We start from the raw sequence: 25620 nt of genomic DNA, 5'->3' as shown, positions 1-25620 counted from the left end.
CAAGAATTTTAATCTGACTAAGCAGGTCGGTGCGATTGGGCGGGTATTTTTAGATATAATAAATATAGTTTTATTGTGCGTTAAGAAGCAAATCATTATTCTTTTTCATTCACACGAAGAACCAAAATGCTGTTTATTTTCAAAAATAAAGCTAGTCTAATATAACTATATAATCAGATATCACTTTGGAAAGAAAAGAAGAGAAAAAAAAAAAAATACAACAGTGTCAGGTTGAACTGTAAAAAACAGGTGTTTTCAAACTTTTAAATCAGAGAGGTACGGTACTGTAACTATCATCATAGTTATATCATATCATAACCAATCAGACCAACCAACCAACCAACCAACCGACAGACACCACCACCTCTTAAGAAAACCCCTCACTCTACTTGACAAATGAAGAGGTTAAGTTAATAGATAAATGAATAATCAAACACAAAAGATAAGATAAGATGGGTGAAACGTATACAAGATAGGCTAAACAAGAAGTGAAAAACAAGAAAAAGATTAAGGAGAAGAGGGAGAAGCACTCAAGAACAAAGAAATGAGAAATAGAGAACAGATGTGAAGAGTATAAGAAAAAAGAAAGAAAAAAAGAGCCTATGGAGTAATATACACATGTAAATAGAATAGAAGAAACAAATGAAAGAATAGAACAGCGTGAGACAGAGCTGTTGCTTTTTCCCCGTTTTTCTTCCCGTATATCTTTATTATTAAAAATAAAGGTGTAAAAAAAAAAGAAAAAAAAAATTCAAACAAGTGAGCAAGTAAATAATACCTAGAGAGAAAATAGACAAACCCAAAAAGAAACACAAAACAACCCACTTTGTCTTTCCTTTCCTGTACCTTGTTGTTGTACACAACAGAATAAAAAAAATCAATCAATCATCCCCATCAATCAACCGCAGTCTCTCCTTGGTTGTCTTCGCTTTCTTCGACCGGCCGGCACCTCCACTTCCACCACCACGACCGCCGCGTCTAGATTTAGAGCCGGCGGTGAATGATGTAGTGTTATTATTATTATCCCCCGCAGACACGGGCGTAGCAGCACCGGATGGTTTTGCGCTGGCGTCTTCGAAATGTCCCTCACCTGGAAATAATAACATGAGTCAGCGGGAACAAGGAACTTTTTACGCCTTTGTAGTGTAGGATGTATTTTTTTTTCCCAATGACATACCTTCATGATACATATCATCCAATGTGACATCCCTCTTCCTCTTCCCACCAGCGGCAGCGGCAGCAGCACCTTTTCTTCCACCGCCCTTCTTCCCCGTCGTCCCCATCTCCTCCGCTTTATCCATTGCCTCCTTCTCCAGCTGTTCAATCATCTCCGCCTGGTTATCATCCGCAAGCCACATGGCAATATCCTTCGTGCGATTCTCGCGGCTCCGCGTGTTAAAGTCAACACCCGCACCGGAGCCGCCAGAGATGACCACACGCTGCACTTCTTCCTTCTGCAGCGCGCGCTTGCGGATGCGCTCTTCGATGGTCCCGCGGGTGATGAGGCGGTAGACAGTGACTTGCTTGGTTTGGCCGAGCCGGTGGGCTCGGTCCATCGCCTGCGAGTCGATGGTCGGGTTCCAGTCGGAGTCGTAGAAGATGACGGTGTCGGCGGCTGTGAGGTTGATGCCCAGACCGCCCGCGCGGGTGGAGAGGAGGAATACGAATATTTCGGGCCGTTGTTGGAAGTCCAGGACTGTGTCGCGGCGGTCTTCGAGCTTGGTGCTGCCGTCTAGTCGGCAGTATTTGTAGTTGCGGTAGGTTAGGTATTCTTCCATCAGGTCTATCATGCGGGTCATTTGGAAGTAGAGAAGGACACGGTGGCCACCAGCTTTGAGTTCGTGAAGGAGTTCGTCCAGTTTAGCTAGTTTACCAGAATCTGTCACAAACCGCCTCATTGACGGCACCGAGATATTGGTATACCGCCCCTTAGCTGATAACGGTTGGGGAAGCATTGGTGTGAGCCTGAATTGAGCTGGATCCAGCTTCTTCTCCAGAATCTCAGCATCCATGGCCCGTGTCGTTGTTCCAAATAGGGCGTGCTTCACGGAACTGTTGAACAAGGTGTCTCGGATTTCGAAGTTGGCGAACTGGTTAGAGCACGAGATGGTGATTGGCGGCGCTGACGCTCCAGGCTTACCACACGGCTCGATTTGATCCAACCCTTCATTCTCAAATGTATTGCTGGAAATATTCAGCAACTCATTCATACGACCTTCCCGAGTAATTTCCGCCAACGCCCGACGATCACTCCGCTCCACGATGTTAAACAGGCTATGAGCCGGCACCGCTGAGGAAGCGTCATCTTCCACATCATCATAAGCGACCATGAAGCGGGAAAGACGGTTTGAATATCCACGACGTTTGATTGCACGCTCAAACACTCCCTTGCGGGAAAGTTCACAAGCCTCGCCAACGGAAGTGTCAGCAAATCGCAGCCAAGAAAATGCCTGGTCTTGTTTCAAGCTTTCCCTGATATTTTCCGGTGTCCAGATATTGATCATGTGAGAGAGGTATTTGCCAGTGAATCCAGCCCTGTCATTTCCTGGTCCAGCAACATCGAGGCGTCCATGTGAACTACAAAGTAGGCGGGGTAGATCATATTCAATAGTGTTTCGAGTTGAATATGCAACATCGACAAACGGTCCTTCTCGTAGGAAAGATGCAGTTTCCGCGAAATAGGCTGCAGAGAATGGGGAAGTGGTCTCGGCCCGCTCAAATAGATCCGGGTGGTTACAGACCTTCCGGAATTGCATAACCAAGTTCATCAATGTTGTGCTATCCGAATCATCTCCAATAGCAGCCTTCTCGATAAGGTCCATAATGCTGACACGATTCCGAAGGTTAGTGTAATATGCGCGTTGGCGGTAAGTAAGGTCACAGAAAACATCCTTTTCCACCTTATCGCCAAGTTCCTTTTGGACGTGCTTCTTAATACGACGGAGCATAAACGGCTTTAGAATCATGTGCAATCGCTTCAACTGATCCTCGTTCAATTTCGTATTACTCTGGGCATGGCTCTCAATGTCCTTGGAAAACCACTCGCTAAACTCGTCGTGAGAATCAAAAAGTGTCGGCATAATGAAATGGAGCAAAGCCCACAATTCCTGCATGTTATTCTGTATAGGAGTACCAGTGAGCAGAAGCCGGTTGCGGCAGTGGAAACCAAGAAGGTTTTTCCACCGCGAACTCTGCGAAGATTTGATAGCCTGGGCTTCGTCGAGAATCATATACTGCCATTTCACCTTTTGGAAATATTGCGCATCCAGCACAACCAACTGGTAGGATGTTACCAAAACGTGAAACTCAGACTCTTTTGTGTATGTAATATGTTTGCGATCCCAAAATTTTCGTAGAACTTTTCGATCCTTGGCGGAACCCCAATACGGTAGGACTTTGATGTTGGGGACGAATCGTGAAATTTCCTGCTGCCAGTTATGAAGCGTCGAGGCGGGAGCGATAACGAGGAACGGGCCCCAGATATTATGTACTTCGGCAAGATAAGCCATGACTGAGATGGATTGCACAGTTTTACCTAGACCCATCTCATCTGCAAGAATACCGTTGATGCCCTGCTCGTAGAGATTGAAGAGCCAGTTCAAACCCTTTAACTGATATTCCTTCAGTTGGGCAGTAAGCATCTTGGGCTGGGAAACTTCAACATCACCAAGACTTGTAGGGTTCTGGAAGTTCATTTCCCCTTCATCGAAGGCAGCCATCTTGTTTTCTTCGTTGTTGAAAGCCCGAGCCCGGTCTTGGGCCTGTTGGATGGCGTTCTGAGCATTAGCCATCGCTGCTTGTTGCAATACAGTTTCATCCTCTGCATCGAAATCGAGGTCTTCGAAACTGGTGACTTTTGGTGCCGCATTCATATCGTTTCCAGGAAGAGGGATATCAATTTTAGGGGTTATAGCAGCAGCAGTAGCATCGGCACCAGCGATGTCATCTGTGTGCTCCGCTTGACTTGTTTTGATCTTTCGGCCTATGAAATGAGAATATAGCTCGGTCTGGGAAATCAAGAAGTTCAGCTTTCGTTTTTGGCGGATAGCCTCGCGATCAGCTTCTGCCTTCTTGGCCAGTTCCAGCTCTTGTCTCTCAGCCATGCGACGCAGATCACGCTCCTCACGCTCATTCCGTTTCCAAAATGACATCATCTCCCGCATAGTTCTCTTCGCCCGAGCTTGAGTGTCCTTCATACTCTTGTTGGTACGTTCTTGCCATTTGCGAGCCTGTTTGCTAGCCAGCTGGGCCGTCTTACGGAGATTCTCCTGGCGAGTGCTCAACGAAGTAACCTTGATACGATAAACTTTGGGTACATCTTTTCGAGCAATCTCTCTCCAGATTGACTCATATAGCCCGTTATAAGCTTTGGACTCGAATGGCGTCGTGGGCGGTGCCGGAGTCGTTTCCTTGGAGCGGGCACCTTTGCCTTCTTTCTTCAACGCTTCCTTCTTCGGATCCTCCTTGGGGGCAAGAGGAACGAGTTCGTCATCTTTCTCCATGGCAGCATAGGCAGCTTCAGCAGCATCCTTTTCGGCTTGCTTCTTTTCCTTCGATTTTTTCAGCCGAGCGGAAGATCCGGACTTTCCAGGTTTCCTCTTTGGCGGGGGGGATTTCGAAGCGACATGGAAAGTGCTCGTCGTGCCGCCTTCGAGGTTTGGAGCCATCGGGGTCACTTCACTGATTTCCTCAGGTTCGTTGCCTCGCTCCAAGGCACGTTTCGTACTCTTGATTTTCTTGCGAGATTTTTCAACCTCGCGCATTAGGCGCTCTTTCTCCGCAGCATCTTCCGCTTTGTTGGCTTTCTGGCGAGCTTCGTCCATCTTCTGCATCTCAAGGCGGACAGTGTTCTCGCGACGCCGTTTTCTTTGCATGTCCTTCTTCCGCTCCTTTTCATCCTGGAGCTCTTTCTGTTGCACTTCGGATTGAACAGCGGCCTCATGATGGCGGTTAAACCGTTCAGCCCCATTTAGTACTTGTTTCTCGAAAACTTTGGCTAGGGTCTCCAGGAATTCGGTTTGACGTCGCTATATAAAAAAAAATTGTTAGTTTAAAACGGAGAAAAATACAAGATGAGATCCCAGTTTGAGAAATGGGACGTAACATACCCTACGTTTCCGTGCTTCGACGGCCTCCACTTCACGAGCACGTTTCTTTCCTTTGCGGATGTAACGCGCCCACTCATGTTCAAATCCGGGAGCGTCCAGCTCACTCTTGTCCATGGAATCGATCCGGTCTATCGCTTTAGCGATCTTATCGCTCTCGCGCTCAGCTATGGACTTCTTCGACCTTGAATTTGTGGGGGCGGCGGATTTTGTTGCGGATACGCCGTTGGTGGATGGGCGGGTTGAAATATCGTTGTAGGAAGGTTCCAAGTGAACCGGGTGTCGCCGTCTTTCCGAACCGGACTGCTTGGGCTTTTCGACTTTGGGGGCTGGGGCGACTGCTGGGCGTTCATTCACCTTGCTGACCTGGGGTGGGGGAGTACTCTTCCGCGGGGGCCGTTCCTCAGTTGGACCTGAAAGGATGCTTGCAAATGACATGGGGTCCGTCCTAGCTGGTTTCTACTCAATGGACAAGTTAGTAATCCCATCGTAATAACAATAACAGATATATATCATATAAAAAGAAAAACGGGGATTAGATATCGGAACATACGGATTCCTTCGGGGAAGCGGGCCTAGTATCCCGCATCATAGGCGACTGGGACGAATATCCCATGTTATTCGGCCTCATATCATGAATAGGCTCGTGTTCACGCTTTGGCGATCGCGTCATTGATTCCGTGCCCCCATGCGGGTGAGGGTGAGGGTGGGAGGAGGAGGAGGAAGCCTGTTGGCTATAGAGGCTTGGAGGCGGAGAGTGGGCCGACGAGGCCATGTGGGAGTTCCCGTACGGACGATGTAGGGGGAACTGAGGGGTCGCGGATGTAGAGTGGGCGTGATATGACGGGGAGGTGTCGGGATGGGACACAGACCCGTTTAAGGGCGGGAGAGTGGTATTCATCCTTGGAGAAGGGGGGTGGGCAAAGTGCGGGCTCCGGGCCATGGAGGATGGGGGGTACGCGGGGGGTGTATGAGGAGGGGGTTGGTAGGGGTCATTGTTGGGATAGGAGGACCTGTCTCTCGAAGAAGAGGGAGAGTAGTTTGCGTAGCGAGGTTGCTGGGTAGGAGAGTGAACTGTGTAGGGCGGCCCTCCTGCCATCACGAGCAAGCTTCTTTTTTGTGGCGAAAGCACGCGTTATATAAGAGCGAGCGGGAGGTATGGATCAGATGCGGGTTGAGAGATGGGATGGAACGGCAGTGAGGTAATTATTTTTCTATTGACGAAGAAAATGGGTGGGGGATTTAGGATTAAGGAATAGATGAGATAGCCATGGAGTTTAGGCGTAGGACGGAGAAGGAATGAATAGCTTGACCCAAGAATCCGTGCAAGATGGGGGCTGTTGGTAAGGACTTGTTAGCCAAAGCCAAACTAGAGGGAGGGAAAAAAAAAACCTTTTTTCTTTTCTTTTTCTTTTTTTCTTTTTTCTTTTTTTTTTTTTTTTGTATCGCGGGTTGGTATTGGTTAAATTGAAGGCAGAGAGAGAATTTGGGGATGGGGAAAATGGTGGAAGGGAAGAAGAGTAGGATGGAAGAGACAATTCTTTCTACCTGAAGCTGGCGAAAGAAGCGAGTTCTTCTTGTTCTGGCCGTTCAAAAGGACGAGACCAAGGGACGAGAGTTAGTGGATTCGCATGGAGCAGCAGCAAGGTTACAGACAGAGGCGATGATTGGTGGCAAGGAAGTGGTATACGGTAGACGGTGTGGAGGTTGGAGGTGGAGGAGGTGATGATGATGATGATGATGATGATGATGATGGATGGGGATGGCGAGAGTGAAGAGGATGGAGGATGATGTTGGTGATGTTGGTGATGTTGGTGGTGGTGGTGGTGGTGGTGGTGGTGGTGGTGGATGGCGAGGGCGGCGCCTTCATTATTGTGGTTTGTTTGGTGGTTGCTGGTAGTTACTGCTGGTGGTGCTGGTGCTGGTGCTGGTGCTGGTGCTGGCGGGCGGCGGGCGGCGGGTGGAAGCAAATCAATCCCCTGATGCTGCACCCACCGACTTTCTTGCGGCGGGCGGCGGCGGGTGGGAAAAGACCACCAAAAAGACCACAAAAAGACCAAAAAGAGACCAAAAAGTCTGTTCTGGGCGATGTGTCAGGCTCCGGCTGTTTGCGGGCTCGCCGGTATTGGCCCGTACGGACAGCCGCCGATACAGGGCCTGGAACTGGCGCCGGCGCCCGCGGCTACGAAGGTTGGTTACAGGTATGGTATCCGGCTTACCCGTACAGCCCCGTACAAGGCACAATACAACTTCTCCAAAAGAGGTACCTTTTGTATGATTATCCCATATAAAAGGTACCTGTCAATGCAAATTTTATGAGCAGAACAATAGTAGTAGTAGAGTAGCCTATCAAAGAATTTAAAATCCTAAACCCTTTTACTAGTAGATTTAAGTTACTTACTAAGTTACTTAAAATAGTTATGAAATAATAATTTGTTTCTACTACACAACTAAACTTAAAATTTCATTACTGCGTAATGTCCTGTGTTGAAGATATATATATATTTTTTTAATAGGTATCTTTATATGGTGAGCTCATAAATAGTTATAAGTTAAACACTCTCTCACAGTCAGTAGGATCTAACAAGTTTTGTTGTGATGATGACTCTAGTCTGAATTTAACACATCATGCTTGCTCTAAGTTAACTAGCCATAATAACTTTGTTCACAGCTTCACTTTCATCCTTCATTCTTTAACAACAACACTTCAGAGGAATGGTATTTCTACTTCTGTTTGGGTTTTTTGAGTTTCTCATCTATGATATTCCTCTGAACCAACTTCAGTACTTACTCCTGCTTTTTTGCTCGGAGGCTTTGCCTTCAGCGAGACACCTTCGGACCTATCGACTTTTGTCCAAGACTACTCCGTAGATTAGAGAGATATACGCCGCTCAATCCAAATGACTCGAGAGGTTCTTCAAATTTCTCCCTGAGGACGGGAAATATCAGCTCTCCTCCGAGGATGTGGTGCATTGTGTGACAGATGCCAGTCTACACCAACTTGTTTCGAGCCTCGACACTGGTCTTTTACGCCCCATAAAGGTAAGTTAACGGTGCTAAAACTCTCCCTGCTATTACTCCTTCCCCTTGTTTTGGCGTGGAGGGCTCGATGGAAGAACTCAACTCTATGGGTTTTCAAGTCTATCTCGCGGATCGAACAGAAACGTCTACGGAACCAGTGTCTTTCAAGGGATGGCCAAATGTGTGTGATATCGAAAGCTCACGACGTGGATGCCCATCCATCCCATCCCCTGATTCGTTGTTTTCTCCAATTCAAAGCGCCCACATTATCCCGTTCTTCCTGGGTAGCTTTTCTAGTGAAGCAGAGCGTCTCAGAACTTCTGCAATATGGTCAAACATATATCGCTACTTCCCAAGTTTGCGTTCTCGCATGAATTTTACCTTAGACAATGTTATCGACGAGGAGTTTTTTTTTTTTTTTTTTTTTTTTTTTTTTTTTTTTTTTTTTTTTTTGCTGCCCACGGTCCCTATATTTTTCTTCTTATCCATCCAAATAACGAGCTCCATCCGGCATAACTGAGAAATGAAGTGTTATATTTTGAAGCCATACCCATACAGCTTTCCTGAATACTGCCAAGTATGACTTCAAGCCCAGGGCCAGGTACGTTACAGTTCCTTGTGGAGATAGGGACATGCTACCACAGCGTATTTTCTCTTCATTCCACTTCTTCATTTTCTAGCACCTTATACATATCTTAAATATTATTCTGGTTATTTATCTCTCTCTGAGAGCGGGCTGATGAACTGACAATTTTTTTCTCTCATCTTTATTCAGATACCTACCAACTTTTGCATTGGCGAAGAACCGCCAGTGGAGTGTCAAAGACGGCTGAGAAATATTTATCCGTCACTTTTTCTCAAAACTTACATCAGGGCAGCACTCAGAGATCCTGTGAATTGACTATTTGATTAGCGTTGTCTGGAAACTGCTATTTTGAGTCTTCAACCAGGAGGTGTCTTGCAATATTGCTAACATGATTCAGTATCATGACATCAGCTCATCATCTGTTATTGAATGTGCTCTAGTTGATCTGAAGATCAAGCATATTATCTCGTGCGATCACACGGTCTCTGTGATGATGTTGCCACTTCTCTGACAAGTATCAAATCAGAGCTGCTGAATATCTAGTTTATGTCACTTCATTATGAAAGCAGAATCTTACATATTCTCAAGAATCTAGATGCCATGAAAGCCGGTAGGAGACTTATGGAAATTAACATACAGCATGATGTGCGTGCGCCCTTTAAAAAGAGAATAGTGTTGTGCCGAGTGCAATTCAGAAGAGCTCAAGCTTCACAGTGTTACATATAATATTACTAGTAAGAGGCTGAATACTAAAGTATCTTGTTATATTGTCAGTTTTCAGAATTACTGCTCAATCTTCTGTGTCTTCAAATATTATCAGTTCTTCTTAGTTCCCCCGTCAATCTACTCGCCACATCACCAAACTGCCCAATCAAACTTGCTATGAACTTCACCTTGCGGGTCAAAAAACCACGGGCGTCTAGGGCAGGCGTGGATTTGGTTTGCGTTCAATTTTATTCATAAAATATTCCCCTGTTTTCATAGTTTGATTGTTTCTGGGGTTACTTATGAGAAGCTGCCTTGGGTGATGACGATAAGAGGGAGCATGGTACCAGAATAACCAATCTGGTATATTGATCATTGACACATTGCCAGGTAGATATGTTGCTTTGCCCTATTCGTAGGGCAATTGGATTGGGTCCATGCCATGGCCTTCCGGGGAGATTTTTTACCACCACCACCCCTCCCCCCCCCCCACTTCTCAAGCCACAGTCTCCATCTTTGCAGAAAGCACGTCCAAGCCTCCTTGAGCCTGTTTCTCTGCCCCCCCATGTGTTCTCGGGCTATTTAGAGAAACAGCTCAAAGTAGTAGCAGGCCCCAGCCAGCTCTCCCTCGCTTCCCTGGGGTGCGCAGCGCCTGGTATCGTGAATCACACTCTGATTCTTAAGCTGGATAAGCTTCACGTCACCCGCCAGAGGTCCTCTATACTCACATTCACACGGCTGGTCTCATGGCGATGTGTTGATCATATTATTTCACGGCAAGGAACAATTGTCTCGCATTGAACCAACAACAGCGATGTTGTAACTTGCGATTCAATTTTAGCCCATGTGCTACCCCGATGTGTGGATGGATGTTGGGGGCGGAAGGGGGACCAAGTGGCTGAGTGTGAATTCTGGCCCCTTGATAAAAACTTGACAGAGGACGCAACCGGGAGTGATTTGTTGGGATAAAGCTGTTCAACAAAATATCCATATTTCGTGAAAGGGCGGATATGTCTCCACCATTCAGCTATCAATGAGGAATTACACCAGCGAACGGGGCGCAATCCCATTGCGCTCTGCAGGTCCCTCAGTTCTACGCATGTAGAAGCAATATTAAGCGATAATGACCAAGTCCATCGGCGCCACGGAAAGGTTTCGCTTCCGTAGTATATTTAACAGATGTGAATGCGCCTCGATAACATGTTCGGGTTGGCGAGTGAGTATAGCATCGACCCAAAAAAGGAAATGGCAGCATGACGCAGAATGAAAGAATTCAGACTCATCCTGCTAACCCCTGCGCCCATATCCCATCGTAAGAGCGTTCAGCCAGTTGCATGCAGAGGACATAGGTGCTGAAAGCTGGACGGAGTGGGATCGAGATCGTCACCAGCTCCGTATATTTGGGCTGGATCTCTGTCGCGTTTCAAAGCGGGAATGTTTTTGCGAGTCCTCAAGGAGCCATTCTGCGCAGCCCATTCTATTAAGCCACTTCGCGATTCGGCGGGTAAAGGTTTACTTTTTATCTAGGAAGTGATTTTGTCTGGCAAGCCCCAATGATGGGGTGATTGGCTTTATCAGTTCGGCTCGGGCTTGTTTGGCCAGCATCACCAAGACTCCACTGTGCAGACTTTTCGTCTCGATTTCAGGTCTGGGAGTTCTCGGTTCCGAGAGAAGAGGTGCGGCTGTGAATTGTAAACGGCAGTCCTAGCTAGGCAAATACACGTAGAGAGGCAGAAGCTCACAGATATGCCGACATTTTTCGCAAAACCGACGGTGCTTTTTGACCGCTTGCCGGTCAGGCAATCTTTTCGGCTTTCAGCTTCTGTGATTTCCAGCATCTCGTCTCCTGTTCGGTGTTAGGTCATCGTCGTTCCAAGGCGCGTCATTTCTGTAAAGATATGCCGTTCCGTGGGAGGTCCTAGACATATGGAGTTCCCAAGAAAATAAGGGTAGGCGTCTCTTTCGGTGGTATATGGACATCTCTCATCATCCATGCTAGCTGGACCCTTCACCGAGCGCCACTTTTGAGCTTAACCCAGTGGCTGTGCAAGGGAGATATCCGATGAGGATGGCAATCTCGGGTCGTGCAAGTATTCTGATGCCTTTAGGCGCCGGCGGTGACGTAGCTGGTTTCAAGAACTTATTGGGAGATATAGCAAGGTCTGATCCACTATTCACCGAACAGCGAAGGTGGATGGATGGATGTATAGCTCCTTGCTTGCTTCAAGGACCGTGCTTTTGAAGTAACTATTCCAATATGTCAATCAATGCTGTGAATAATCCCGAACTCCATCGTTGCTGATCATCCCCGCCAACGTCAAGAGAGTAGAAACGGGTGCAATGGAATGGGGCGACACATCTAAGTTTATGCTTAATCGAAGTGCCGAAACTTGAGTCTGCATTCAAAGCATAAGCCTTGAAGTGCCGAGTGGAGGAGCTTTAGCACGCCCGTAAGCGCCCTTCCGATTGGCCATCATGAGATATTGGTGTCTTCGCTTAGCCCCAGACAAGCATCAGGTTTTGATGGAGCCGATGCCCCCCCCCCTAACTCCCCAACGCACCAAGCTAGGGTACCGATGACACCTATTTGGGCTGCCCCGCAACCATCCGCAACAGCAAGGCAGAGCGAGCTGTGAAGATCGATGTTTGGCGCTTGGCTGTGAGAGCGAGCCTGGGAGGACGAGGCCGTGGAGAAAACGGTGGAGACAAGGAAAACCACTTTCTCCGCCGCTTCACGGCTCTTTTTGTTCACGAGATTTTTCACGATCGACGGACATAGCAGTTGGCTGGTGGAAGCCTTTACAGAGGGCTGAGCGGGTGCAGCATCCCAGCCAATTAACTGTGCGTTGGTAGCAAGGGTGCGCGCAGTCTTACCCGTTTACCCTGGAGCGAGTTGGCCTGTTTAACAACAGCCTTGGGCCAGATGTCTTCCACTTTGACTGTCACTTTTACCAATAGCCTGGCTTCATCTTGACGGCTCAGGTAGTTAGTTACCTTCTATACGCTGGATTTTTTGCGAACTTATTCGCAGCATATGAGAACAACAAGGGCTTTCCGAAACCAAAATGCTGCTTGATACCGAGTTATACTCGTCTATACTGAACCCTCTGGGCTTAGCTGGTCTCTTTATTCTGCTACCGACCTTAATTTTCCTATTAGCTTCGCTCAAGGCGCCTCGCTTACCGTTAATCAATGGAAAGAAACCCTTCGAACTCAGGCAAATCCATGCTGGGAGGCGATTTTTGAAGGATGCTCGCTCCTTGATCGAGGAGGGCCTTAGGAAGGTAGGCTGCTCGTCCAGGGGGCGAAATGATGGTTACGCAGAGATACAGGATTGAATATTTACTCAAATTTTGAACAAATTGATCTAGGCCAGTGCTTTTCGTCTTATGACAGAGAATGGCCCTAAAACCGTGCTCTCAGCCAACTATGCTGATGAGATTCGCAGCCATCCTTCGCTGAATTTTGGGGCAGCCATCGCGAAGGAGTTTCACGCCGACATCCCAGGATTTGACACTTTCAAGCAAGGAACAAGAGTTGATGAGATTTTTCAAGATGCCGTCAGGATGAAGCTAACGCATCATCTTGGTGAGTACTTTGGACTTTTTTTGTTTCCCTTCTCCCCCTTTTAGACTTGATGGGAGAGTTCCTAATTTGGCTAGGAAATGTCATTGAACCTATATCCGATGAGATTGGTATCGTCCTTGAGAGAGATTGGACAAATAATCGTGGTTGGTAGTACCACGCCTTCTATTCCGACATGACATTCCCAACTAATCCACGGGACCCAGACTGGCATGATATCGCGCTCAAGCAAAATGTCCTCAAATTGGTTGCCCAGATGTCGTCCAGGGTCTTCCTTGGCAAAAGAATATGCCGCAACCCCGACTGGATCCGAATCACAATTGCCTACACTATTGATTCGTATATAGCTGCGCTGGCTCTCCGCCTATGGCCCGCGACAGTACGTTCGCTGGTTTCCAACTTCATACCCTCGTGCCGTAAACTCCGACAGGAAATTGAGGAAGCAAGGACTATTATACAGCCAGTGCTGGACGAGAGACGCATGGCCAAGGAGGAGGCCATTCGGGCCGGTAAAATGCCAGAGCGTTATGTCGATGCGATGGAGTGGCTGGAGGAATCTGCTAAGGGTCGTTATTATGATCCCGTTATAGCACAGTTGTCATTCTCCCACGCTTCAATCCATACTACATCAGACCTCATCACGCAAACGCTCCTTGATCTCTGTGGGCGCGATGAACTTATTCAAGAAGTCCGTGATGAAATTGTAACCGTGATGGAGACAGAGGGGTGGAAGAAGTCCACACTTTTCAAACTGAAGCTGATGGACAGCGTATTGAAGGAGACTCAGCGACTGAAGCCGATTGCAGTTGGTGAGAACATTTGGAATTCTTTACTTTCCCCACCCCTTTTCCATATTACGAAATATCTAACCACCCCTTTCCTTCCCAGCCACAATGAGACGCCTTGCCGAAGAAGATACGGTCCTGTCTGATAAAACATTCCTGCCAAAGGGGGAACTTATCGTGGTCGCATGTGACAAAATGTGGGATCCAAACATTTACCCAAACCCAACCACATATGACCCATACCGATTCCTGAAACTCCGTGAAACGCCTGGCAATGAGACGTCCGCCCAGCTAGTGTCACCCTCTCCAGAACACCTGGGATTCGGGTTTGGGAAGCACGCCTGTCCTGGTCGGTTCTTCGCGGCCAATGAGGTCAAGATTGCTCTGTGTCATATTCTCTTGAAGTATGATATTAAATTGGCAGAGGGCTATGAGCCAAGGATCCTACCTAATGGCCTGTCATTAAACTCAGACCATATGGCGAGGATATCCATCAGACGGAGGGAGGAGTAAACTGTTCCCGAGGTGTTCCCTAGGTATGAGGTATTTGGCTTTTTCGTTTTATTTCGTCTCAAGTTCATTCGGAACTACGATCAATACGGCAATTTGATTCCTGAAATAAGATCAGCAGGGTATTCAATCAAACGCAATCGACTGAGCTAGCTACAGGAAACGTCTTGTGGAGGGTGAACAAACATATTAGGGTCTGCTAGTATGTGATAAATTGCTGATGGGGCTATCTTCGTATACGCTGTAAGTGAATAATGAACGATGTCCCCTATGCGATCCCTAGAGACGGCGTTATATATATTTATTATTCGTGTGCATAGTAACCGCCTTCCAGCATATATCTATGTATTCCAGTAATCCGTTCCCTGTAATGGGAAGCTGATCCCATGGGTGGGAAGATGGAAGATATCGAAGGATCAACTGCCTCTGGACGCCACTGGACGCTGCACAAGACCAGTGAGCCAAACACAAACCACTTTCCTACACTCTCGTGTCCCATTTTCCGGAGATGATGTGCATCGCCTGGGAGAATGTCCCGTTCGACACGCGACGGATCTAATGCGTATGGCTTGAGGAGAAAGGCCTCCCCCCTCTCCTCCCCCCAGCATCTTTTCAGCACAATTCCCCGTGAGATTAACGAAGCTATGAATCGCAAGGAGAGAATGAAAACATTGGTCCTATTACTAGCTTTGATGTTGTGCGGGCTCTGAATGCATGTGGGGAAATCAGGCGTTCACGGACGAGACTCCAAAAGGTCAAAGCAACCCACATCTTATATTGCTCCTTTTATTAACTGTGATGTGGGAAATAGGATCGCGCCACGATAACTGTTTCTCATGGGCAATTTTGCCAGCGGGGGGGATGTATATCGATAGTTATCCGCTGTAAAAAATCCACCCTCCGTCGACTGGCGGCGCCGTTATTTGAGAATATAGGATACACACCATGTCTAGAAAGTTACTCGATTGATCTGATATAATATCAACTGCATGACTCCCCACTTCCCATCCCAAAAGCACAGTTCTGCGCACGCGCGTTGTTGTGTTTCGATGGATCTACTGGCATGCTACATAGTACATTTCCATTACGGTCTCACCCTAATATAGTTATCGCTATTTCAGACTTTGGGGCCGCAGAGGATGCGATGATCCGACCACCGAGTTCACGCCTTTACGCTTATTCTGTCAGGCTACGCCGCACACCAAGGGAGTGACTGAGGATGGAATCACCGCTGCTTGATGGACGGGATAGTTCTTATTCTATTATTTTGTAGGGATTGCAACCTGAGTAGTGCATGAATCTTGCTTGGTTGAGAAACCTGAGATTTTTTGTGAAATCTATCTTGCTACGGCCCAGAAAGGACCCAAAAGAAGTTCCTCAAGATTTGAGAGAGCGATATAAATGTACATATAAATCAATTAATATTATAGATCCAAAAATCCGGCGCACCACGATTAACAGAAAATTAGTTACCTAACTAGGTAACTAATGCATAAGCGCCTTATTTTGACTACCTCAAACCCCCGCAATCAAATGCCCGTGGCGTCCACGGGTGGTAGGTAGACTTTCAGGCTTTCCGTCATCACATCAGTTTGATGCGACCAGGCAAAATTTGAGCAAGTCATGAAACATAGAAACCAGATCTAGTCCTCCTCCGTGGGTCTGTCTGATGTAACTCCACCCCACACTAGACATATTTATCTTTGTGGATCCGGGATAACCATATCCATATCCATCAATTCATCAATGGAGTATGTATAAGATACGGTTTAACAATATTAAGAATAAAATAGGAGAGGGGTTATAGCCATAACGAAGGAAGTGAAGCCAGGAACATTTGCCACAATTTGAGCGCGTGATGTACAAGAGTAAAAAACAACACTGTTGATCCAAAGTACGCATGAATAGGGAGGCGAATATGGAAAGCCGTCCCAAGTTTGTCGATGACATACTATATATCTTAACCGGAGACAGACATATAAGGTCTGGAGATTCCCTGACGCTCAGCTTCCATTAGTGAACTTGCAAGACCAATTCGTTTTGACAAGCTCCACATAGACCTTTCCTAACATCCCCCTTTAGTTGATATTGCCTACTTATATAAAGGTGTGTACACATTTACTTCCAATTTCTCCGGTTCATTCGCTCACTCGATCAGATAGAGCCCATACCTACCTATCCTTACAAAAGCCTTAACCGCGAAAAGAACCGAAAACAAACCCGACCTAGGAAACCATGTCAAAGCCGACTATCCCTACAACCCAATGGGCCCAAGTCGCCGATAAAGTCGGCGGACCGTTAGAATACCGAAAAATCCCCGTCCCAAAACCAGGCCACGATGAAGTCCTCGTGAACATAAAATACTCCGGTGTGTGCCACACGGATCTGCACGCGATGATGGGCGACTGGCCCTTGCCCGTGAAGATGCCGCTGGTGGGCGGACATGAAGGTGCCGGCGTCGTCGTGGCGCGCGGAGAGCTCGTCACTGGTATAGAGATCGGTGAGCACGTCGGCGTCAAGTGGCTCAATGGATCATGCCTCTCCTGCGACTTTTGTGAGGGTGCGAATGAGCCGTTGTGTGCAGATGCGATCCTTTCAGGCTATACGGTTGATGGGACATTCCAGCAGTACTGTCTTGCGAAGTCGGCGCATGTCACCCCAATCCCCAAGGGGGTGAGGCTGGATGAAGTGGCGCCGATCTTGTGTGCGGGTATCACTGTTTATAAGGGACTAAAAGAGAGCGAAGCCTTGCCAGGACAGGCCGTGGCAATTGTCGGGGCTGGAGGCGGTTTGGGGTCGCTGGCGCAGCAGTATGCGAAGGCGATGGGGCTGCAGGTTATTGCAATTGATGCAGGAGATGAGAAGAAGGAGTTGTGCGCGAAGCTTGGGGCGAGGGTGGGTAAAAACTATTTATTTCATTTCTCTACTTCCCCCCCTCCCCTTCCTTTTCCCCACTCCTAGATACCATTCGGAAAACGGGGCGATTAAAAACTAACAACCATCTATCATACTTCTTTTGATTGCAGGCATACGTTGATTTCACCAAAACCAAAGACCTCGTCGCGGATGTGAAAGCTGCCTCACCGGATGGGCTAGGCCCGCACGCCGTGCTCCTCCTCGCTACGGAGGAATTACCCTTCCAGCAAGCGGCAGCGTATGTGCGGTCAAACGGCACCATTGTCGCCATTGGCCTACCGGCACATGCGCAGCTCAAGGCACCTGTCTTCGATACAGTAGTGCGCATGATTAAGATCAAGGGTAGTTATGTGGGCAACCGGCTTGATGCGAAGGAGGCAGTTGATTTCTTCACCAGAGGCTTAATCAATGTTCCGTATAAAGTGGTGCCGTTGTCGGAGTTGTCGACTGTCTTTTCGTTAATGGGTAAGTCTTTTTTTCTTTTTGGTTTGTATTTTGGTTAACCGTCGTGCTTCTTTTGAAAATACCATTGTAGAGGTGTTTCTTTCCTGCGTATGCCGAAATGGAGGGGTGGTGGTGGTGGTTGGAGATGAAGCGAAAGAAAAAAGACATTGACGCCGCGAAATGCTAATATATTAAACCCTCCTCTACAGAACAAGGAAAAATCGCTGGTCGCTACGTGCTCAAGATGCCAGAGGATTAAAACGGGAACTTGCTGGAGGCATGGCTGTATTTATCTGTTGCGGGTACCAATGGAGTGGGCTTGGGTCGAGACAATAAAGATTTATACAAAATGTAGTACACTACATGACTTGCGGAAACTGACTGAAACGATGTGAGGAGCGCGAGGAGATTGTCTTCAATTTATTCTAAATGTTATGAATTTTATTAATGTCACTGCTTAAATGAAGAATATTGACTATATGCTCTGTATAAAATTTGTGTGAGCAATCTCACAATCAAATAAAATCAAATAAATATGCAAGGAGAGAGGGAGAAACTGTCTATGTGGCAAGTGTGTAGATTCCGAATATGAAAATCATTTTCAAGTTTCATAGCAGAAAAGAAGAAGTGAGATAAACGCTCTGTTGACATGAATCAGAGGATAGAAGAAGAGTGTCTAAGCCCAATTCAAATTGTATGATCGGACAGTTCTAAGGATCCAGACAGATTGAATATGGAAAGAAGAGACAGGACAGGATGATCTAATAGAGAAGCAAAACACAGAAGATTGTACAGATAGTTACGTTATTCACTGCCCATGAAAATCACATAAACTAAGATCACACTAGAGAAACCCCATATGGCTCGGTAAAACCGAAGAGATGCAGATATATATATGTATTGCACATACAAAACCAAGAAGCAATGACAATTAAAAAAAAAAAAAAAAAAAAAAAAAAAAAAAAAAAAGAGAGAGAGAGAGAGAGAGAGAGAATTCTATACAGCCCCAGGCCCCTTGTGATTTCGATGATGGTGTCCCGACCCTGGATCAAGCAACAGCTTCGGCTTAATGTAATCCTCATCAAGCTGCCTGAACCAAGCCGCATGATCGACATTCGCACCACCTGAAAACAAGTCCCGGATCACGTCTGTAGCACCCGGCCTCGGGGAGGAAGAAGATCCTGCCGCACCCCGCGATGCCTCTGCCAGTATGCCAGACGTTCCTATTCCCTCTCCTCCTCCAGGGAACCCCGCACCGGCACCCAGAGGAGCAGCACGTGCAGGGGAGACGCGTTGCTGGGCAGATGTCACTGTCGGCGTGCTGCTTGAAGACACCGCCCCTCCTGGCTGTGCCCTGCCGCTACGCGACGGGGCAGCGGGGGGAAGATCATCGTCCGAGAACGTGTCAAGGTCTAGCTCGAAATCATCGATATCCGCGTCGTTCTCCTGTGTGCCACCGTTGCGGACACGCGGCCTGGGACGGTTTGGGAAAGGAGAGTTTCTGCTCACGTCTCCATCATCGGCGCTGCTACCGCTGGCACTTCCATTTTTATTCCCGTTATGGTTTGCAAGTAGATTCTGGGTAGATGCGTGGTCACGGGACAGCTCGCTGCGGCTTTGACCGTAGACTGCTTGTTTCCTGGCGGCTATAGACGAGTGAGTCCGCCGTGGTGCGATGCTGCCGTTGTTACCGCTCGAGTAGCCTTCCGCGACGTCTTCGCGGTCTAGGTTCATGGTGTCTAGCGGCACGGTGTAGCCGTTGCGTCGTGGGATGTGGCCCACGCCAGTTCCGTCGTGTTTATAGTATGTTCCTCCAGTAGTGATTTCAATGTCGAATTCATCATCGGAATCGATCTCCTCGACGACACCGGTGCGGATTTCGAGAATTTCAAGCATGCGTGCTGTTGTTCCGCCAAAGATTATAACTGTTAGGACGACGACGACGAGAACTGTTGCTCGAAGCGCTGGAGCATTAGGTCCCTCAAGGCCGGCCGCGAGCGCAACCCCCACTGCACCGCGAAGCCCTGCCCAGAAAAGCATGCCTTGATAGGCAACGGGAAGTTCGTCGGCAACCTCCCTCCCACGGCGCCTAGCTCTATATCTAATAAACCAGTTGATAGCCTTCGAGAGGGGGAAGACCGACATGTATCTTGCAACACAAATACCAACGACCGCAATCATGATGAAAAGCGGTTTGAATTGCAGATTAGGCTCTGTGAACAAGTCTAGGCCGAGGTAAATAAAAATGAAATTTTCCGACAGCTGTGCCAGGACTTGGAAGAGATATTTCGTGGTGAGTTGGGTCCTACGGGACATGTTGTAGTACGCATAGTGTTTCAATGTGATACCGCAGAACAGCAACGACACGATTCCTATCAGAATATTGCGGTCAGCTTTTTTTTTTTTTTTTTTTTTTTTTTTTTTTTTTTTTAAAAAAAAAAAAAAAGAAAAAAGGGGGGGAAGGGGAGAAAAGAACCAAAAGAAGCACCGAACATACCGGACAAGTGAACTCCTGTTGAGAAGAAGTAACTGGCATAAGCAATCAAAACGATGAGACAACTCTCGATCTTTGGTTCTCTCCGCACACGGGTGTACTTCAAGCCCAAGGCAGTTAACATCCCAACTGCCACTCCAATCACCAAGCTTCCAAAAAACACAAGCAAGAATACACCAACAGCCTCAAATAGGCTGATCAACGTCAGGGATCCCGCCGCACGACCTGGCCTATATCTCTGTGCCGTTTCAAAAAGCACAATAGCAATCGCATCGTTTAAAATCGACTCCCCGAATATTACAGTATAAAGCTTAGGTTCCACCTTATAGACGTTGAAGATGGCGAGAATGGTAACGGGATCCGTTGCAGAAAGTGTAGCTCCGACGGAGAATGCTTCGACAAAGGATATCGATAATCCGTCCAGGGGTATCAGAGACCACAAGTATAAGATAAGACCCAGCACCAGCGCGGAAATAAATGTGCCCGCGAATGCAAATGTGAGGATCGTTCCTATATTTCGGAAGAAATTTGCCTGTTCTTTGTAATTAGCAAAACGTTTCATTTCCTTTCATGTAGTTGACCTTTAGTCAAAACCTACCTGATGTAATTCATAGCCCGACGCCAGAATAATTGGAGGAAGGAGGAGGTTGAAAAAGAATTGATAATCGAACGAAACAGAAGATTGTATCAAGGTTCCTGGGCTTAATCGAATGATCAAGCCGACCACCATTCCTAATACCGTGAAGCCAGCAGTTAGTACATATAGTATATACAGCACTTGATAAATACAGTGGCCATGAGCCAAAACAATACCAAACAAAACACAAACTTACCAGCAAAAATCGAAATAACGGTCTCGTGTACTGCCTGAACTTTCCTCTGTTGCAGGATATAGCTCGTAAAAAGGGCCGTTATCAGGAGCATGATCAGAATAAAAAGAGCCCATGATGTGAATAGCTCTTTCTCGCCGGCTTCCGGGGACTCTACACACAGTTTGAATACCAAATGTTAGAAAGGCAGCCAATTAAATGCTCGAAAAATGTGTATATCATTATCCACCAAATAAATGTGTGTCCGTGAGAGAATTTGGAGGGGAGGGGAGAAGAAAGGGCGAGAATAGGTATTGCAAAGTGAGAGCAAGAAACACAGGAGATCGGGAGGGAGGTGTTATGTATAACGAACCGTCAGGGTCTGTATCATCCTCCGCTCTCTTCCCTACATATGCAAAAGTCAGTTAGCAACCAGTATCCACGTAACCACTGCGGATGTACGCCAACTCGCCAACTCGCCAAAGCGCAAGAATAAAATAAAGAACAAAGAAAAAAACTGAGGGATATGAACATACGCAAACCATCAACGAGAACATCCCTAATAAACTCCGCCATCGCGACGACGGATGTCACGATCAACAACTTTACTATCCGTCCCTTACCCTATCCTCAATGATCCGCACGTTATCTCCCGCCCGCTTGGGGTAATTTCCCACTCAGGCCGGAGGCTATTACTTTATTTCTCCTTTTGTTTTCCCCTTGCCTCAATTCTCCTGTTCAGCTTCCACAGCTTCGGCTAGTCCGACGAGCAGTGGACTCGGGCAGGATGAAATGGCGATGAAGACAAGCGCGGGGGGCAAGTCGGTTACTGGCGCAGCGGACAGCACTCATAATAATCATAAAACAAATGTCAATAAAATGAGAGCGAGTAGCGATGGTCTCAAATGGGGCGGGCGCCGAAGGTTGATGATGGTGTGAATGTGTGGGTGTGAGACAATGGTAAAGGGATAGATTCGGTAGGTTTAGGTAAGTTTATAGTGAGAGACACGTCAAGCGGCTCGCAAAGCTGTTTGACAGCTGAGCTGTCTCCGGATCGCTTTGGGGGAGAGAGCTCTTTGTTTGCGCGAGCGATGAGGTCAGGTTTAACTATGTACCCGAAGAGTTTGGGTGGGCCTTGGGGACTGACTAGCCAGCTCAACGCCGATGAAGCTCTTCCTTGTCCGTTCCGATCGTTTCCCTTGGGCATCGGCTGTCAAACAAACTTGGTCTCCGACTATCTTATACCGGTCTGGCGCATCTGTCTACTATGTACTCCGTACTCCGTATGGAGAATAGAGCGGGAGGTTCAGTTGATTTAACTACCAAAACCTTATGGGAAATCTTTCCTGTTCAAGTTAGACTTGGGGGAGCTGTTTTCATCACCGGCATTTCTTTGTTCCGGAAAATCAACATTAGGTGATCATGGCGTGGCTGGAATAACTTTTATCCGGTGTCCTCTCGACCAAGCGAAAGGAGTCTTGTCTATCCAACATGTATAACGTATATCTATACTACGACTGTACTGAGTCCTAATAACAGATATTTGTTGGGCTGTGGAAGTGCTGAAATCTCCAGAGCTGCTGTAAAAATGTTAGAAATCCATACTTCATATTTACCTTGATTGGTTGGGTATCCGTAGGAGCACTGTTCCCTTCACCTCCTGCTTATAACAAGCCCCCTATGTAAACCAGCTACTGGTGTGATCTGGTAAGTGAAATACTTCATGCCTGTCGCAGCTGAGTTCAAATAGGGCTTTTCCAAAATGTTTCCATTCTGGCCGTTGCAGGCGGCTGTCTCGGCTGTATGTAGAGTATTGATGTCATACATTTTTGAAATCAACGTCAACGACAGCCTATTCTGTAAGACGTCCGAAGCCAACACTAAAACAAATATCATATGTCTCCTCCTCTAAACCCGCTGTCTCCAACAACTACCCCCCTCCACCGTATCCAATTTTGCATCGTGCTCCTTATTCACCAGACAGGTATCTCTCCGAAACAAGGCCTTCTATTTCTTTAAATACTGACCAATCGATATAGATATGGGTCGCAATATATTCCGCAAGGTCCTCCAGCTGACCAGAAGCGATGATCTTCATGAAAACAGGAGTCGCCATTCTGTTGAAGCCGCAGCTCATAACGCAAATAATAGCCGCCTCTATAATCTCCCCCCAGAGCTTCTGGCCACCATCAACGATTACCTGCCTCTGGCATCAGGTCTCACACTCAGGTTTACCTGCTCAAAATTCTATCAGTCCAGTGTCTTCAATCACACGCAACGATGCGCGGACCAAACGGACCGCTTTGAAGCGCTATGTCACCTGGAATATGATGGAGTTGTCAAAGGATATTGTTGTAGAGGATGCCTGAGAAGGCATCGCTATTATACAGCATTTTCCAACGAAGAATTGGCAAAGAAAGCCCACGCACGCTATTGTTTAGCAACCATGAAATGTTTCCGAATCGGCCTTTTCCGAGAGCTAAGTTTTGCTGAGCTTCAGAAGGCATATCGTGAGCAGGTAAAAGTCCGCGGAAGAATTACCGAAGTTCATGACTGCAATGATCAGGGCATCTTGGTTGCTCCGGAAGGTTGCATATATTTTTATCATCGTCGCCGGTGCATTTTTACTGGCTTTCACATCGGCAGCAGCTCCCAACTATCTTCGAGCAGCCGTTGCCATTTTGCCGAATTTTGCAGGAGCCTTAATATTCCATTCTGCCCACATATGACCATGGGGGATGACGATGTTATAGATCTTTTTTTTAGAGGCGATTTCTGCTGGCACAAATGCAAGAGGTGCAAAACAAAGGTATGCTTTAATAGTAGAAATCCGAGAGCTTTTTTATTTGTGAGTCGATACTTTGGAAAGCTGTCCTCTCCAAAAGATCGAAAGTGGCTTGCACATACATTCGCCTTGAAAGACTCGCTCTTAGAAACTCACTGCGAAGCTGTTCGCGATTGGCAGAGCAAGAATCCACTCAACTCCCGAAAGCCTCTGCAGCAGCTACAGCTCCTGCAACACGAAAACTTGCGGACACCAGACTTCGGTAACCTGTTTACGAGCGTTACTCTTCCCCGGAGCCGCTGGAGGCAATGGTTTCATGGTTTCATAAGGGGCGGCGGGTTAGGCACGCGTTCAACTGCGATTCGAAGTCATTGAGGAACCAAATCAGAAACCAGCCTACCCGACCTAATATTATTAGTATTTCTCCAGGCGTGTATACATAGTGTCAGCAGGAAAATGTCCGTTACTACGAAGTACTGCATACTAGTCTGTAGTATAGCTCCTACTTAAAAATATACACCAATCTTGCCTTTGCTTTCAATCATCTATTTACACAACGTAATACATGTCCGCAGATTGCATTCGAGTTCATCTTGGCTTCTCCAATCCGTCATAAGCTGGAATTGGATACTGGTCACCAGCACTGCGTAGAAGTGTGAACCTCGCTGGTGATAACAATACAAAAATAAAGATGCAAGAATAAAATGCGATAATAAAACGCACGATAAGAAATTAAGACAAAAGGAAAGAAACGCTGTCCGCTCGCCTGACCCTGCTGCCACTGAACCCCCATCGGGCGCCCATGCCATCTGAGTATCCGACTTACGGTTCTTCCTGTCGTCCCGGGTCCAGATAAACTGCTGGATGTGCATCGGCAGACAAACCAGCAAGCTCACCACAAACCCCACCGCGCCCACTCCAGCGGCCACCACTGCCGCCGGCGCTCCGATTGCTCTCCAGATCAACCATCAATTGACAAAGTGTCAAAAAATCTTTGTTGTACGTTGTTGTCAAGAGTGATGGTTAGGCTTGTTATGATGCCCTTTTGTTTCCAGTACTGTCTTGGGAAAGAAGAGGGAAAGAAAACAGAATCAAAACAACAAATAGCAAAGTAACAGCCCATGACAGGGCAGATGGAAAGCGCCATCCTTTGTGAGTGCAAGAGCCTGTATTCCCCGTTCTGGTTCTTGAAAACATCAAGTTGAACTTAGAAGGGTTGGCTGCTCTTGCTGTCAAAATGGGACCTATAGAGCAGCTTAAGGGCCAGTCTCATCCATCATTGGGGAGCCACACACTGCTATAGTAAACAGTGCTCCGCCGGCCAGTATAATATTAAATAGTAGTATAGTAAACCAGCCTTCTGCCTTCATTAAGATTGAGCAATTGTCAATGGAGGCAGGAGGTAGCTTCCCACAAATTTTATGGACATATTTGAATAGAGGTGTCATAAATAAGAGGTTAATGCCCCCTTAGGCCATTTTATTAGAGCAATAAGACTTGAGGATGCAAGCTTGTTAGTTCATCACACACTGTTAGATCATTACAGTATAGCAATTGATATAACACACAAACTTGCGGATAGGAAACTTGATTAGCATGTTAAGGTTTCCATAGTTGCTGCCCTTGAATAGGCAGTCTCCACTCTCCTGTTCTTTGATGTAGGTGTTGCGGCGTTTCATGGCGCGATGCATGGCATTTCTAGCATTGGCATCGAAGTTGTCACAGGTAAGGATTTTCTCCATCATAGACTAGACTTATTGGCTTGCGTCTTCGTTGTCTTGGAGGATTGTGTTTCTCAGTATTAAGTAAAACTGAAGCCACCCATGTACAGAATGTTGCGTTGCTCAGGGGCTTTTATGTCGCCTGGTTCACTCC

The 25620-nt window shown here is 47.1% G+C and overlaps 7 protein-coding genes across 9 annotated transcripts; 4 read left to right on the top strand and 3 right to left on the bottom strand.

The window, feature by feature from the left end:
* Positions 1-40: 40 nt before the first annotated feature.
* BDCG_02036 (DNA helicase INO80) lies at positions 41-6550 on the bottom strand. Its single transcript, XM_045417588.1, has 5 exons — positions 6498-6550; positions 5659-6442; positions 5109-5564; positions 1178-5027; positions 41-1090 (listed from the first exon to the last, which is right to left on the bottom strand). Exons 2-5 carry the CDS (start codon positions 6202-6204, stop codon positions 882-884), a joined length of 5061 nt encoding a protein of 1686 aa, XP_045274357.1. The 5' UTR covers positions 6205-6442; positions 6498-6550; the 3' UTR covers positions 41-881.
* Positions 6551-7626: 1076 nt separating this feature from the next.
* Positions 7627-8532, top strand: BDCG_16499 (uncharacterized protein). The gene has a single exon (XM_045425724.1). The coding sequence runs from the start codon at positions 8306-8308 to the stop codon at positions 8498-8500; it is 195 nt and encodes a 64-aa protein (XP_045279890.1). The 5' UTR covers positions 7627-8305; the 3' UTR covers positions 8501-8532.
* Positions 8533-9906: 1374 nt separating this feature from the next.
* BDCG_16498 (uncharacterized protein) lies at positions 9907-11781 on the bottom strand. The gene has a single exon (XM_045425723.1). It carries the CDS (start codon positions 10485-10487, stop codon positions 10179-10181), a length of 309 nt encoding a protein of 102 aa, XP_045279889.1. The 5' UTR covers positions 10488-11781; the 3' UTR covers positions 9907-10178.
* A 701-nt stretch (positions 11782-12482) lies between these two features.
* On the top strand, positions 12483-14478 carry BDCG_02033 (cytochrome P450 monooxygenase; the record flags this gene model as incomplete). Its single annotated transcript, XM_045417587.1, has 5 exons — positions 12483-12701; positions 12789-13005; positions 13080-13148; positions 13209-13811; positions 13891-14478. The coding sequence occupies 5 exons, from the start codon at positions 12483-12485 to the stop codon at positions 14298-14300; spliced, it is 1518 nt and encodes a 505-aa protein (XP_045274356.1). The 3' UTR covers positions 14301-14478.
* A 1473-nt stretch (positions 14479-15951) lies between these two features.
* BDCG_02031 lies at positions 15952-18533 on the top strand. Of its 2 annotated transcripts, none has more exons than XM_045417585.1 (4): positions 15952-16403; positions 16460-17192; positions 17324-17678; positions 17867-18533. In XM_045417585.1, exons 2-4 carry the CDS (start codon positions 16533-16535, stop codon positions 17914-17916), a joined length of 1065 nt encoding a protein of 354 aa, XP_045274355.1. In that variant the 5' UTR covers positions 15952-16403; positions 16460-16532; the 3' UTR covers positions 17917-18533. The 2 variants fall into 2 exon arrangements, with proteins under 2 accessions (XP_045274355.1, XP_045279888.1); XM_045417586.1 differs by having other exon boundaries at positions 16011-16403; positions 16456-17192; positions 17867-18376.
* Positions 18048-22272, bottom strand: BDCG_02030. Of its 2 annotated transcripts, XM_045417584.1 has the most exons (7): positions 22108-22272; positions 21497-22034; positions 21334-21366; positions 20985-21134; positions 20750-20883; positions 20155-20683; positions 18585-20029 (listed from the first exon to the last, which is right to left on the bottom strand). In XM_045417584.1, exons 2-7 carry the CDS (start codon positions 21534-21536, stop codon positions 18654-18656), a joined length of 2262 nt encoding a protein of 753 aa, XP_045279887.1. In that variant the 5' UTR covers positions 21537-22034; positions 22108-22272; the 3' UTR covers positions 18585-18653. The 2 variants fall into 2 exon arrangements, with proteins under 2 accessions (XP_045274354.1, XP_045279887.1); XM_045417583.1 differs by having other exon boundaries at positions 18048-20029; positions 21497-22272.
* A 219-nt stretch (positions 22273-22491) lies between these two features.
* On the top strand, positions 22492-24366 carry BDCG_02029 (uncharacterized protein). Its single transcript, XM_045417582.1, has 2 exons — positions 22492-22944; positions 23000-24366. The coding sequence occupies exons 1-2, from the start codon at positions 22857-22859 to the stop codon at positions 24118-24120; spliced, it is 1209 nt and encodes a 402-aa protein (XP_045274353.1). The 5' UTR covers positions 22492-22856; the 3' UTR covers positions 24121-24366.
* The last annotated feature ends 1254 nt before the right edge of the window (positions 24367-25620 follow it).

This window comes from Blastomyces dermatitidis (assembly GCF_000003525.1).
Source record: "Blastomyces dermatitidis ER-3 genomic scaffold supercont1.2, whole genome shotgun sequence".
In the NCBI taxonomy this organism is placed as follows: domain Eukaryota; kingdom Fungi; phylum Ascomycota; class Eurotiomycetes; order Onygenales; family Ajellomycetaceae; genus Blastomyces; species Blastomyces dermatitidis.
This window is presented reverse-complemented; position numbering and strand designations above follow the sequence as displayed.

Bases quoted from the DNA above. Each gene is read 5' to 3' on its own strand.
- BDCG_02036 (XM_045417588.1), bottom strand. From the start codon at position 6,204: ATGGCAGGAGGGCCGCCCTACACAGTTCACTCTCCTACCCAGCAACCT. The intron at 5,565-5,658 runs GTATGTTCCGAT...TCCATTGAGTAG, and splicing joins CCGCTTCCCCGAAGGAATCC to AAACCAGCTAGGACGGACCC. The intron at 5,028-5,108 runs GTATGTTACGTC...TTTTTTATATAG, and splicing joins TCGAAGCACGGAAACGTAGG to CGACGTCAAACCGAATTCCT.
- BDCG_16499 (XM_045425724.1), top strand. From the start codon at position 8,306: ATGTGTGTGATATCGAAAGCTCACGACGTGGATGCCCATCCATCCCAT.
- BDCG_16498 (XM_045425723.1), bottom strand. From the start codon at position 10,487: ATGGGATTGCGCCCCGTTCGCTGGTGTAATTCCTCATTGATAGCTGAA.
- BDCG_02031 (XM_045417585.1), top strand. From the start codon at position 16,533: ATGTCAAAGCCGACTATCCCTACAACCCAATGGGCCCAAGTCGCCGAT. The intron at 17,193-17,323 runs GTGGGTAAAAAC...TTTTGATTGCAG, and splicing joins GCGCGAAGCTTGGGGCGAGG to GCATACGTTGATTTCACCAA. The intron at 17,679-17,866 runs GTAAGTCTTTTT...CCTCCTCTACAG, and splicing joins GACTGTCTTTTCGTTAATGG to AACAAGGAAAAATCGCTGGT.
- BDCG_02030 (XM_045417583.1), bottom strand. From the start codon at position 21,536: ATGGCGGAGTTTATTAGGGATGTTCTCGTTGATGGTTTGC. The intron at 21,367-21,496 runs GTATGTTCATAT...TTGCATATGTAG, and splicing joins TGTTCTCGTTGATGGTTTGC to GGAAGAGAGCGGAGGATGAT. The intron at 21,135-21,333 runs GTTCGTTATACA...AACTGTGTGTAG, and splicing joins GGATGATACAGACCCTGACG to AGTCCCCGGAAGCCGGCGAG.
- BDCG_02029 (XM_045417582.1), top strand. From the start codon at position 22,857: ATGTCTCCTCCTCTAAACCCGCTGTCTCCAACAACTACCCCCCTCCAC. The intron at 22,945-22,999 runs GTATCTCTCCGA...CAATCGATATAG, and splicing joins GCTCCTTATTCACCAGACAG to ATATGGGTCGCAATATATTC.